General features: G+C 41.6%; 1 protein-coding gene across 8 annotated transcripts in view; it reads right to left on the bottom strand.

Moving 5' to 3' along the window:
• Usp34 (ubiquitin specific peptidase 34) overlaps positions 1-13,376 on the bottom strand; it is a 190,410-nt gene that overhangs the window by 77,865 nt on the left and 99,169 nt on the right. For all 8 annotated transcript variants that reach the window (XM_039092231.2, XM_039092233.2, XM_039092232.2 and 5 more), the window contains 6 exons: positions 12,910-13,010; positions 12,510-12,719; positions 9,271-9,396; positions 7,330-7,452; positions 7,120-7,203; positions 5,133-5,219 (listed from right to left, as the gene is read on the bottom strand). In XM_039092231.2, coding sequence (XP_038948159.1) covers positions 5,133-5,219; positions 7,120-7,203; positions 7,330-7,452; positions 9,271-9,396; positions 12,510-12,719; positions 12,910-13,010 — 731 coding nt within the window. The remainder of the gene's footprint in view (positions 1-5,132; positions 5,220-7,119; positions 7,204-7,329; positions 7,453-9,270; positions 9,397-12,509; positions 12,720-12,909; positions 13,011-13,376) is intronic.

Raw genomic sequence — 13,376 nt, 5'->3', positions numbered from 1 at the left:
TATGAAGCAGTGAACAGTGCATACTCGGGTCACGCAGGATAAGGAAACACTCTATAAAGCAGTGAACTGTGTATACTCAGGTCACGCAGGATAAGGAAACACTCTATAAAGCAGTGAACAGTGTATACTCAGGTCACGCAGGATAAGGAAACACTCTATAAAGCAGTGAACAGTGTATACTCAGGTCACGCAGGATAAGGAAACACTCTATAAAGCAGTGAACAGTGCATACTCAGGCCTGGAAAGTCTCAAACACTAACTCTTGATCAAAAGCAACCACTTGAAAGGATGCAGAGTAAGAAAATTCCTTTATGTTCTACAAAAGATATTCACTGAAAAACAGTTTGACAGCTTCAAATAAATTTAAATTTTCACTTACATTATTATGCAGTGATTTTATTTCCTGGAATTTACCGAAAAATATATGTGCCCCAAAAACTTATGTCTGAGGATCCATAGCTTCTTCAGAGGTCCATTAACAAGTAGATAAGCAAATTCTGGTATGTCATATAAAATACACTATCAACTATAAAAACCCACTGACTAGTAACACAATGTCAAAACGTTTTGAAACACAGACAAATGTAAAAGATTACTTAAGTACTTCTCAAAAAGTACATAAATGTATATTAACTGAAGCTTTAATTTATGATTCAGGTTTCCTAGAGCAGCTCTGTTGGAAGAGAAAGTGTTTAGGAAACAGACAGACCCTCGGGTAATGAGGTGCTCTGTGTATTTAGCATGCCTGAGCACTGCACAAGCAGAGAGGCTTCCAAAACTGCAGCGTTCTGAAAAATAACAGCAGCATTTGTATGAATAAAATCTCACTAACGGTAATGGAAGCCTCAAGGACAAATTAAAATGAGAAAACTTAGATGAAAACAATCATAAATCTTCACAATAAAAGCACAAACCTCAAAAAGACAAGCAACTTAACCAAAATTAGAATATGTTTCATGTAGGGGTTGGGGATTTAGCTCAGTGGTAGAGCGCTTGCCTAGCAAATGCAAGGCCCTGGGTTCGGTCCTCAGCTCCGGAAAAAAAAAAAAAAAAAAGAATATGTTTCATGTTACAAAGGAAAAGTTAACCATTTACTAACACAAAAGTATTTGAAACCCTAGGCTTGCTAAGAAATCAGTATCCAAAACACATATTGGGCATTAAAATTCAACAATAAAAGCATTCAACAGACCAGAAATGACATTTATGCAAAGGAGATACAAGATGGCTATGGTGGTTTATGTATGCTTGGCCCAGGGAGTAGCACTATTAGAAGCTGTGACCCTGTTGGAGTAAGTGTGTCACTGTGGGTTTGAGCTTTAAGACCCTACTCCTAGGACTGGAGAGATGGCTCAGCCGTTAAGAGTACCAACTGCTCTTCCAGAGGTCCTGAGTTCAATTCCCAGCAACCACATGGTGGTTCATCTGTAATGGGATCTGGCGCCCTCTTCTGTGTGTGTCTGAAGACAGCAACAGCATACACATACATGAAATAAATTCTTTAAAAAAGAAAAAGACCCTCATCCTAGCTGCCTGGGAGCCAGTGTTCTGCTAGCAGCCCTCAGATGAAGATGTAGAACTCTCAGCTCCTCCTGCACCAGGCCTGCCGGGATGCTGCCATGCTCCCGCCTTGACGATAATGGACTGAACCTCTGAACCTGTAAGCCAGCCCCAATTAAATCTTGTCCTTAGAAGAGTTCCCTTGGTCACGATATCTGTTCACAGCAGTAAAACCCTAACTAAGACAATGACCAATATGCACACAGAAAGTTCTTTATCTTTCTGTGTTATCGGGAAAATATAAAACAAAACCATGGGAACATCTAACTTCACCGGCCCTAGACTGTTAAAATCTCAAAGATAGTAAATGACCTTGGTGTGGAAACTAGGATAAACAAAACTGGTTGGAATATAAATGGTAGACCTGTGTGGATGATTCTTAAAATATTAAACACAATAATTGCTGAACTCAGCAATTAAAATTCCTAGGTATGCACACAGGTTGGCGATATTCACAGGAACTTCTTGATAACACCCACAAGTAGAAACACTACAAACACTCATCAACTCATCCTGCCTAACTCAATAGGTATTTGAAAAAGTATAAAAATATGTATATACAATCAGAAACACACCAAGGACCAAACCACAGAAAAAGATGCTCAGCCTTTCATAGGAACATGGAGAGACCCTACTAAAAGACAGACAACACAATCCTAAAGAAAGCAAAACATTAAAACCACAGAAGTAACTAGAAGGCAAACAGGGCGTCAGGTGAGGTGGCACAGTGGGTAAAGGCATTTGCCATCAAAACAACGCAATCTAAATTTCTGAGTAGTCACCAGAACCTAAAATGGTGGAGAGAAAGAATCATAAAGTTGTGAATATTGCACTAGCAATCTCCTTTACCTAATATAATAGCATTGTTGTTAAATTTCATAATAGTAACATAGTAGGGTTTTTTTTTGAGAGAGTACAATATTTATGTGAAATATTACAAAAGGAATAGACCCAAAAGGACATGCATGGTATGTCCTCACTAATAAGTGGATATTAGCAAATAAAAAGGTATAGAATACCCAGGATACTGTCGACAGACCTCAAAAAGGTTAACAATCCAAAGGGCCCAAGTAAGAAAGCCTCAATCCCACTTGTGAGGGAAAAGAAAGCAATCATGGAAGGGGGAGGGAGGGAAGAACCTGGGTGGAAAGCAGGGGAGTGGGGGGACGGACCCCCATCCAGTATTGGGTGGGAAAAAAGGACTGAAGCCTGAGGGCCAGCAGAAAGAATGGAAACAGGCAACCTCAGGAGGTAGGAAGTAGAATGTATCAGAGACCAGGAAGGCAAGAGACTCTCGGGACTCAAAAGGGAGGGACCCCAGATGAAATGCCCTACAGCAGGGAGAAGGAACTTGTAGAGCCCACCTCCAGCAGAAAGGCAGGGCATCAAAATCTCTGACCCATAATTGTTCTTGTCTGAAAGAACTGCAGGGACAAAAATGGAGAAGGGCCTGAGGAAAAGGAGGTCCAGAGACAGGCCCAAAGTGGGTTCCAGCTCAAGGGGAGGCCCCCAAGGCCTGACACTACTACTGAGGCTATGGAGCACTCACAAAAAGGGACCTATCATGCCTGCCCTCTGAAAGACCCAACAAGCAGCTGAAAGAGTCAGATACAGATATGAGCACCCAACCAATGGACAGAAGCTGCTGACCCCAACCAATGGACAGAAGCTGTTGAATCAGGGAAAAGCTGGAAAAACAGAGGAGGATGACCCTGTAGGAGGACCAGCAGTCTCAATTAACCTGGACCCCCGAGATCTCTCAGACACTGGATCACCAACCAGGCAGCACGCACCACCTGATATGAGGACTTCAACACATGTACAGCAGAGGACTGGTGGGTCTGGGTTCAGTCAGAGAAGATGCACCTAACTCTCAAGAGACTTAAGGTCCCAGAGAATCGGGAGGTCTGGTTGGGAGTGGGGAGGGATGGGACACATCCTTGTAAAGATTGGGGAGGGGGACAAGGGGAGAAGGTATGGGATATGGAATAGTCAGAGACTGGGAGGGGGATAAAGTCTGGAGTGTAAAAAACAAAAAATTTAAAAAAAAATAAAATTCTAATTATTATAAAAACAAAAAGGTTAATTATCCTCAGTTTCTCGATGCCATGGCAGAGAAATCAGTGTGGTCTAGAAACACTTTTTGTGTACTGTTGCTATAAAAGCAGAACTAGTCAGAACAAAAGATACTCATTTGTGAAGATAGAAGGCACTGGTAAACGACTTCTTGGGCACATAAGAGGGCCTGCATCTAATCACTGGTACTACATCCATCCAGGTAGCACATACATGTAAAGGAACCATTTTTATTGACTTTTTCTTAAACTTAGAAACAGGGTTTCATCATGTAGCTTTGGCTGTCCTGGAACTTTTTGCTATAGCCCAAGCTGGCTTTGAACTAAAAAGTTGGCCTGTCTCTGCCTCCTGAGTACTGGGATTAAAGGTGTGGGCTTCTCCTCCTAGCCTGAACCACTTTTAAAAAGCAAGTAAAGGTTGGCATAGTGGCACAAGTGTAATCTCAGGAGGCCAAGACAGCCTTGGGTAGAGTTAGTGACAGCCTGGAAGACACAGGGAGACCCTGACAAAAAGACAAACAACACAACTCAAGAGAAAGTGAAAAAAATTCTGAAACCATATAAATACTAATAAGTGATTTAAACAACTGAGAAGTAATTGTTCATGAACTTGTAATATTTCTGAATAATTAAATTTAGCACTTATTCATGTCAAGTATGTTAAAAACGCTCTAGCAAGGTGGAAGCCTGCCTTTAATCCTGGCACTCTGGAGCCAAAGAAGGCAACCTCTGTGAGTCTGAGGACAGCCAGGGGCAGTGAAAGAAACCCCATCTCAAAAACCAAAAGTAAGCAAAAGAACAGCAACGACAAGACCGAAATAGCTTATATCAAACTATATTATCACATGCGTGTGTGCACACGTGTGTGTGTGTGCGTGTGTGCGTGCATGTGTGTGCACGTGTGTGCGGGTGTGTGTATGTGTGCGTGTGTGTGTGCATGTGTGTGTATGTGTGCGTGTGTGTGTGCATGTGTGCGTGTGTGCGTGCGTGTGTGCGTGTGTATGTGTGCACATGTGTGCACATGTGTGTGCATGTGTGCGCGTGTGTGTGCATGTATGTGTGCATGTATGTGTGCATGTATGTGTGCACATGTGTGTGCGTGTGCGCGTGTGTGTGCATGTGTGTATGTGTGCACATGTGTGTGCGTGCATGTGTGTGCACATGTGTGTACGCGGGTGTGTGGGCTCGCACACAGGTAACAGAGGTGGGAAATCCTATGTAAGGTCAGAAGATAACCTGACCTTTGAAGCCTGTTCTTTCCTCAGGCTGGTACGTGAGTTCCAGGGATTCAACCGGTCATCAGGCTTGCATGGCAAGTGCTTCAGCCACGGAGCCATCTGAACACACCAAAACTAACCTCCCCTTTGCTTCATTAAGTTACATTTCAATGTACGTCAACTTACCAAAACTCTTCCTTTCTATCGTCTTAGTCAACTGAACCAAGGATGACTGAGATAAGGTAACAACTGTCATCAGCCGACATGACAGTCCACTTACCACAGTCCATGACTCATGCTCTTTAGGTTCCAGCATCGCAGAGTTGAAAATCTCTAGTAACTGCTGAAGACCGCCAGCAGCAACAAACTGTAAGCAATTTTGAGAGCAAAGGTGAAAGAAAATTAGTTATATGGAACAGTGACAATCTGTTTTGATGACTTAGTTAGCAAGTGTTTTTTTTAAAAAAAAAATTGTTTTATTTAAAAATCACTGTCTAGAAAAAAAAAATTAATTTAGCAGGGGCAGTGAAAGGATTTCTCTGTGCAGCTTTGGCTGTCCTGAAAATCACTCTGAAGACGGTTTGGCCTTGAACTCAAAGATCCGCCTGCCTCTGCCTCCTACATGCTGAGATTAAAGTTGTGAACCACCACCACCTCACTAAAAGTAACTCCTATATAAAATATTTTCAGAAATTATTTAAAAAGTCTTGTTAGAGTTTATAAACATGACTTCAAACTTTGGCTATTGAGCCTCAGATACTAAGAGGTCCTAATTTCAATGTGTGTTGGAGAACAAGGAAACAATGATGACAGTGACGTGGGATAAACACGAGTACTAAAATTAGGCTAAAACTTAGGAGAAACAAAGCATTAAATAATCTCACTTACCATTACTATGAAAAAAATGTAGTTTTCACCTTCACTTTAAGAGTAAATTAGGCACAACTAAAGACAATCACAGCTCACTCAGTAAGAGCCTAACCCTGTAAACACAGGACTAAACGCAGTGCCTGAAAACCACCTAAAAACATGATGGTGCTTATGAGCACAGCACAGGGAAAACTGAGACAAAAGTATGCCTGGGGTTTGCTGATCAGTCAGGAAGCCTAAGTGACAAGTTCAAAGCCAATGAGGCCCTATCTCAAAGGGTGTATAAGACTGACACTAGAGGATAGCCATTGGCCTCTACACATATCCCCCCCCCCCCCACTCCCCACTTCCAGAAGGCCACGGTGGTAGGAGATTTGCAAGCAGGAAGTCAGAGAGAAACAAATACTCCCCCGGCTCCTCCCTGTATTACAGTTTTATTCAGTCCAGGACCCCTCTATGGGATTGTGCCACACTTTTGGGGTAGGTCTTTTCATTCCCATTTCAGTCTCTTTGGAAACTCTATGCTAAGGGCTGTATTTCCTCGGTAATCCCAAACCCGACCAAGTTGACCATGGGAATGAACTGTCACCTGAAGCTTTAGCAATAATGTACTTCTCATCTTGGGTCCCAGTAGCACAACTGGCATTTTTGCCACTGACACTTTTCCATACTTGGATATCATCAATGGTTTATTCAACTAGTTCACAGGCAAAAAGTGTTTTCTGGGCATTGGAGACCACTTATAACAAACAACCCTGTCCCCATAGCCTGGACACTGTCCCCTATTTTTGAGTCTCTGTTGCTGGATGGGACTCAGAAGTCTTTAAGAGCATCAGGCTCTGGTGACAGGTGCTCATCACCTTGGGACTTGTAGGACACTTCCTTTAATATCTTATGGACAACTGGAGTCTTCAAGCAGGAGACCAGGAGGCTGGCTTGTGTGGCATTTGAGGGGTGGTTGCCATCCCCCACCTCCCTTTCCCTGGAGCATCTGTGACTATTCAAGAGCCACTCTCAAAGTCCCCATGATCCCTCAAATGGCTTAAATAAGCTTCTTGTCTGCCTTACATTCTGTACACACGCACACACACTACCACTCTCCACCCAGCATCTAACTCTCAGCCTCCCTCCAAGGCTGGAGACATGGTTCAGTTACTAAGAGCACACATCGCTATGGCAAGGGACTCAGGCTCCCACAGAAAGGGCTACATTCATCTCTAACTCGACTTCAAAGGGATATGGAGAACCTTCAATTAGCCTCCACAAGCAAGCATACATATATGCAAGCAAACACTCAAAGATATAAAACTAAATCTTTAAAAAATCCTTAAGATAATGATTTACAGAACCCAAAAAAAGTAGTTTTCTCAATCTTTGAAAAAAAATTATGATCAAACCTTGCAAGTCCAGGAATTTTTACTATTTTCCACTTGATCTTCACTTGAATCATCAGAATCTGGATAAAGATCACTGTAACTTCCCTGTGAGGAGGGGAATACAAGTAAGGGAGGTTATCAGGAGAGACATTACTCAGGAGAGAAAGGGTAGTGTGATTTGGAATTCTAGAGGAATAAAGTCTGTAGTGATAATACTGCATGTGTAGTTACCGTTGACTCTCTTCTTATTCTTCTGTTAGGCTTTCCGAGTGCTTCAATAATTTCAAGAGCGTATAACAACTTATGAGCACTCTTAATCTTGAGAAGTTCCTTCCAATTAACTCCATCATTACTCTTAAATTACAAAAAGAAAAACAAGTTGTTTAGCAAGACAACTTCCTAGATAATTCTCTAAAGTCTAAAACTCATAAAAATGAATACTGGAATGAAACAAATACTGCACACTTTAAAAACATCAAAATATAAGAAGACAATATCAGAAATGGTACTGGTGACATATTTAAAGCACAAACTATTCATTAAATATGGTTAAAATAAAAAATTTTATCAAAAAAGAACAGCAAAAGAATTAAATTAGAAAATTGCTGTTTGTGCTATCAATATATGAACTAATGTTTGCATAATATGTAGCTTTGAGATGTTATTACTAAAGTAATCTCTAATCACATTCCAGAGCTAATCCTTTTTCAATTCAAATAACTTAAGAAGTCAGAAGTTCTGAACTCATGCAATGGGTGCCAAATCAGACAGTCAGTGTGGTGTGTAACGACAGGCCACTTGGTTCTATATTCATTACTTGAGTCTTGCAATAGATCTTCCTTGAAGAAAACCCTTGTTACGTAGCTTTTTAAAGCATTGTTGGGCCAGGTGTGGAGGCACCCACCTTTTATCTCAGTACTTGACAGAGGAAGGCAGATCTTTCTTATTTCAAAGACAACCTAGTATACATGATGATTTCCATGTCAACCAAGGCTACCTAGTCAGTCCCTGCCTCCAACGGAGGTAGATAATGTTCCCATCCCTCAAAAAGGGGATAGAAAGATGACTAAGGTTAAGGTTACATACTGCTCTTTTGTAGTTCCCAGCATCAATGTGGGGTGGCTAAAAACCACTTGTAATTCCCACTCTTGGGGATCCAATACCCTCTTTCTGCCTCCATAGGGACCTTCACTCATGTGCATACATACACATACTCAAGAACATATCACTGAAAGAAAATAGCATGTCTTTCATTGCAAAGGCATTCTACAAGGATATCCAACACTTTTTATATGTAATCTGATACTTAAGAAACATTAACTATGTATTAAATTTTGTTGCTTTGTTTTCTCAATTCTGTCATTGGATCTGTAGAACAATCTAAAACCAGGTCTGACCTATGTCACTCCATCAAATCATATTGATCTCAGTTTTACTAGTTTTGTTGTCAAAAAGAAATATTCAAAACATACAAGTCTTTAAAAATCTCATCAATAAAAACACTACTCTGCGGCTGGAGAGACAGCTCAGTAATTAAAAGTACTTATTGCTCTTGCAGAAGACTCAGAGTCAATTCCTAGCACCCAAATGGCAGCTCACAGTCATCTCTAAGTCCAGTTCCAGGGGACTGACCCAACACCTTCTGGACTCTGCACCACCAGGCATGCACATGGTGCACAGACATACATGTAGGCAAAACACTCAAACACATAATAAATAAAATCTTTTAAAAAAATCAAATTCCAATATTTCTAAAGACAATTTAATAAAAGATTACTTACAATTTACCTAGTATGTTATGTAACTTTAAAAACAAATGGATATTTAAACTGACACTTTTTTCCTAATAAGTTAGCAAAAGGAGGTTGGTGAGATGACTCAATCAGCAATATATTTACCACAGAAGCATAAAGATATGAGTTTGGACCCCAAACACCTCTGGAAAAAGCTAGGCATAGCTGTCTGTATTACTGACACTGAGAGGGCAGATAGGAAAATACATACAACCCAAGGGCCAACTTAGCCTAATCTGTTCATAGAAAAAACAGGGGTGGGGAGGACGCCGCATACACGACTGGACAGGAATGATGATGACATCCAACAAAGACCCCTAGCCTCCTTATGTCTGTGCACACAAACACTGCCCGAGAGGGCACACAGCCTGCGGCTCACCTGCTCATCCGAGATACTCTGGAACGCCGTCAGCATGTTTGGACAAGTAGGAAGAAGCATGAGCAACTCCCACACACGCCGTGAAAGATTCTCTGCATGAAGATGAAGTTCTTCACACTTTAAACTCTACATAAAATAAGAATACTGTTTCATCAAACTAGATCAGAAGAAATTAAAAAAAAAAATTGAACGTCAATTTTCACAACTGTTTGCCAAAATTCCCTACCCTCACTTTTAACAGTCTGAAAATTTAATACTACCGAACAATTAGGTGGAATTGGCAATTTTTCCACTTTTCATCAACCTTTTCTTTGTTTGTCTTTGTTTGTTTGTTTGTTTGTTTGTTTTCATGGACGAGAGCTCTGCTGCATGTACACCTGCAGGCCGGAGGAGGGCATCAGACGCCTTCACAGGTCAGCACCATGTGCATGCTGGGAGCTCAGTTAGGGCCTCAGGAGCAGCGGCCAGCGCCCTAACTGCTGCATCTCCCCAGCCCCTCAACAGTGCTTATATTGGCATTCACTGATCTCAAGCGACTTTTGAAATTGGATGTTAGCCATTTGTTTCATAATTTCCACATCTCTTTATTTCTTCTTTGCAGATTATCATTCTATATACAACAAAGACTCACTAAATTAAATTCTGACCTATTTGTGAAGAGATTAAAGGAAAAAATAAAGTTTCATAAGCCTGATTTTTGCCATTATCATTTGATAAAACTTAAGTTGAATAAGGTGAGCAAATAAAACAAAGACTAGAAAAAGGATGTTTGCGGAAGCACATTTAAAAAGCAAGTTTTCATCCACAGCCCAAGTAAGGCAGCACTGCAGAAGGAAATTTACAACAAATAAGGTGAATTTATTTTTTATTATAGTGCTACTGCTATAACCATGGCTCCCAGTGTGAAGGAAATGCATTGAATACCAGAGAAAGATTCCCTAAGAAACAAGGAAGACCTCCTCACAGTCATTCTATAAGCTGGTATAGTGGCCCTCTGTACGTGGCGGCAGACAACAAACAACAAAAGCGGAAGGAGTCCCACTGAAGCAGCAGAGACATCAAACCTTCAATCCAAAATCTGTCCAGTCTCAAGAAATCAGGGAATGGGGCTGAAGCCAAGTCTGAGGGAATATCTAACCAATTACCTGCCCACCTTGAAACCCATCCCATGCGCAAGCACCAGTCCCTGTGTGAGGCTCCACACGGCAGATGCTGGAAACAGATGCAGACCCACAGCCAAGTAGTAGAAGAAGCCAGGGGACTCTTATGAAAGAGTTGAGGGAAGGACTGAAGGCCCCATAGGGGATAGGAACTATGCAGAAAGACTCAACTAACCTGGACCCTTGGGGCGCTCAGAGACCGAACCACTAACCAAGGAGCACTCACGGACTGGACGCAGGCACCTTGCACTAAGATATGCAACTTACTGTTTAGGTGGGTCCTGAACACCTGTCTGTGGGGTATGATCTTCTACCTGGGCTGCCTTGTTTGGTCTCAGTGGGAAAGAATGCACCTAGCCCCACAGAAACGTGTTGTACCAAATGGAAGCTTCCATCCTCTCAGAGGAAAAGCAGAGGAGGTAGGGGGTAAGGATTGGGGATTGGGGAGTGAGCGGTGGGGGGTGGGGAGTGTGATCGGGATGTAATATGAATACAATTTAATTACTTAATCCCCCCCCCACCCCGGGGGCTGGGGACCGAACCCAGGACCTTGCACTTCCTAGGTAAGCGCTCTACCACTGAGCCAAATCCCCAACCGATTACTTAATTCTTAAAGAAGAATATTAATAATAAAGACCTTAAGATAGTCGTTATCAAAGCCACTGGATTAAAAACAAGCTCTACTGACAAGCACAGTGGAGAGTAGTGTAGCCTCACTGTCAGGTAGAAAAGGTAGGGGGACTGAGCTGGGAGGCCAGCCTAAGGTACAAGACAAGAAGTGAGAGAGCAGAGAAGCATATGGATTTGAGTTGTTTCCTTGACATTCGCAACTGATAACCTTCAAGCATCCATCCTTCATTTTAAATGGAATCAAAGTAATTGGTCGAGTCAGAAACCATTCACCATTCCTACATCTTCCTCCTTAAAGACTCACTCTGTCCTCTTTTAAGTCTGCCACAAGGTGATTGTGTTTCTCACTTCAATCACACTTTGTCCACCACTGCCACACTGTGCTAGGACACTTCCAATTCTGACCTGGACAAATGTTCTAGGTCCTTACGACCTCTGAAACTTGCCAAACAAACATGCTTCATTTAAAACAAAAACTAGAGTCTGCTTCTGCCTCCACTGCGGTCACCACGGGAAGTGTTCATTCCAGAACCTTACAATCCTCCCCTCTGCCTCCCTTCCCATCTCAGCCCTTTCACTCCACTCCCTCAGCCAGTACATTGGCTGTAACCTTGTCGTGCGTGAGTGCTTCTAAGAAATGACTTCCAGGAAAGAGTGCTAAGCCTCAGCTGGGACTGCCTCAGGGTTGAGGTGTGAAACTGTGCCTCACAACCAATCACCAAGCAAGGGAGCAGATACGCAAGATTAAGACTACTGCTGGCCCTGTAACACAGCGCTGGGCAAGTTCAGACAGGAGAGCTCCAAGTGCAAGGTCAGGCTGTATGACACAAGTGGCTCACAGCAATAATAAAACAGGAAACTGCTACATGCAGATCATTTCTTGTCCTCATAACTAGCTCCTTCTTACTCCTCTAATTCAGATTTTGGGGTCTCACTGAAACCACACGTGTGGTTTTCTTTTACTAGGGTTCCCTAATTAATCCAACAGCAGTTTTTGGATTGAAAAACCTATTCTGTCTGAAAAATATTTATGTTAGCTTACTTGTAAGGCATGTCATTATAGGTCTTCCATAATTGACTCAATGAAGTATAAAATTATTTTGTAAACAATACTTTTATTATAGTATGCCCAGGTCATATTGAACTTAAATATATTAACTTGTGGATAATTAACCAACAAACAAGTGATTCCTGAGCAAGCAAAACAAAACAAGCCCCACCCCACCCCACCCCAAAAAGACCCTATTTAGGCTGGGAGGTGGAGGTATATGCCCTTAATCTCAGCACTTGGAAGGCAGAGGCAAGAGGACCTCTCTGTGAATTCCAAGACTGCCAGGGCTACACAGAGAAACAAAAACCTAAACGAATAAAAAGGCTTTCACGAGAAAATTGTTTCTTAATATCTCAAAAGAAAGATAAAAATCTATGGAAAGGAAATCTGAGCATTACCTCACTGTCATCAACTGCCACTTTTCCTGAGGGTGGTTTAAATGAAGCAAGCATTTCTAATAAATCAAAGAGAGTAGTTAAATGAGGTTCCTGTAACAGCAAAAGCATGGGAATGTTGTCCTTTTGAGGTGGTGGGAGGCAAGATGCAGGCAGTTGAACACCTTCTCCTTTTCTTTCTCTTCTTGGGGCACCCAAAGATACAAATACCATCTACAATGGGAGGGGGGAGGAATAAGAGAAATAGGAAAAAATATATTAACTGTTTTATTTAAGAAAACAATAAAATTGAGGTATAACTCTATTTACAATTTTAGTGCATAGAATTAAGAACTATTTAACCAGACTTCAATCATTAACTTTCTATGTAACATAAAACTCAAACTACAATTTATTTATGTACCTGCATATCTTTAAAACCAAGTTCATGAAGTGCTTTTTCATCGTAGTCTGTTGTCAACTCATGTCCAGAAGAGATCATCCTGACAGGCCCCATGAGGCCACCTTAAAAACAACAGAAAAGGGAAGTACATTGCTGATACCATTTGTTAGCAATGACACAACAGAGCAAAACATTCACTGTACATTACAGTTAAATCTCTAACTCCTGAGAAGCCCAGAGTAAGTGTGCCTCCTAAGTGTTTTCTATGGTCGTAAATTACCTAGGCACTAGTATAATGACAGTAATCCCTGTATTTTATAACAAGACAGCAAGAACCTTCTTGGAACTTACTGAATTTCCCTCAGTATGTGCAGAGAACTCAGATTCCTTAAATGCATTGGCTATGCGTGCGCGCGCACACACACACACACACACACAAAAGCAAAACCCCAGTTTTTCTCAAAAGAGCACCCCCTATTTTCAAACAA

The sequence above is a fragment of the Rattus norvegicus genome, chromosome 14 (assembly GCF_036323735.1).
Source record: "Rattus norvegicus strain BN/NHsdMcwi chromosome 14, GRCr8, whole genome shotgun sequence".
Classification (NCBI taxonomy): Eukaryota; Metazoa; Chordata; class Mammalia; order Rodentia; family Muridae; genus Rattus; species Rattus norvegicus.
This window is presented reverse-complemented; position numbering and strand designations above follow the sequence as displayed.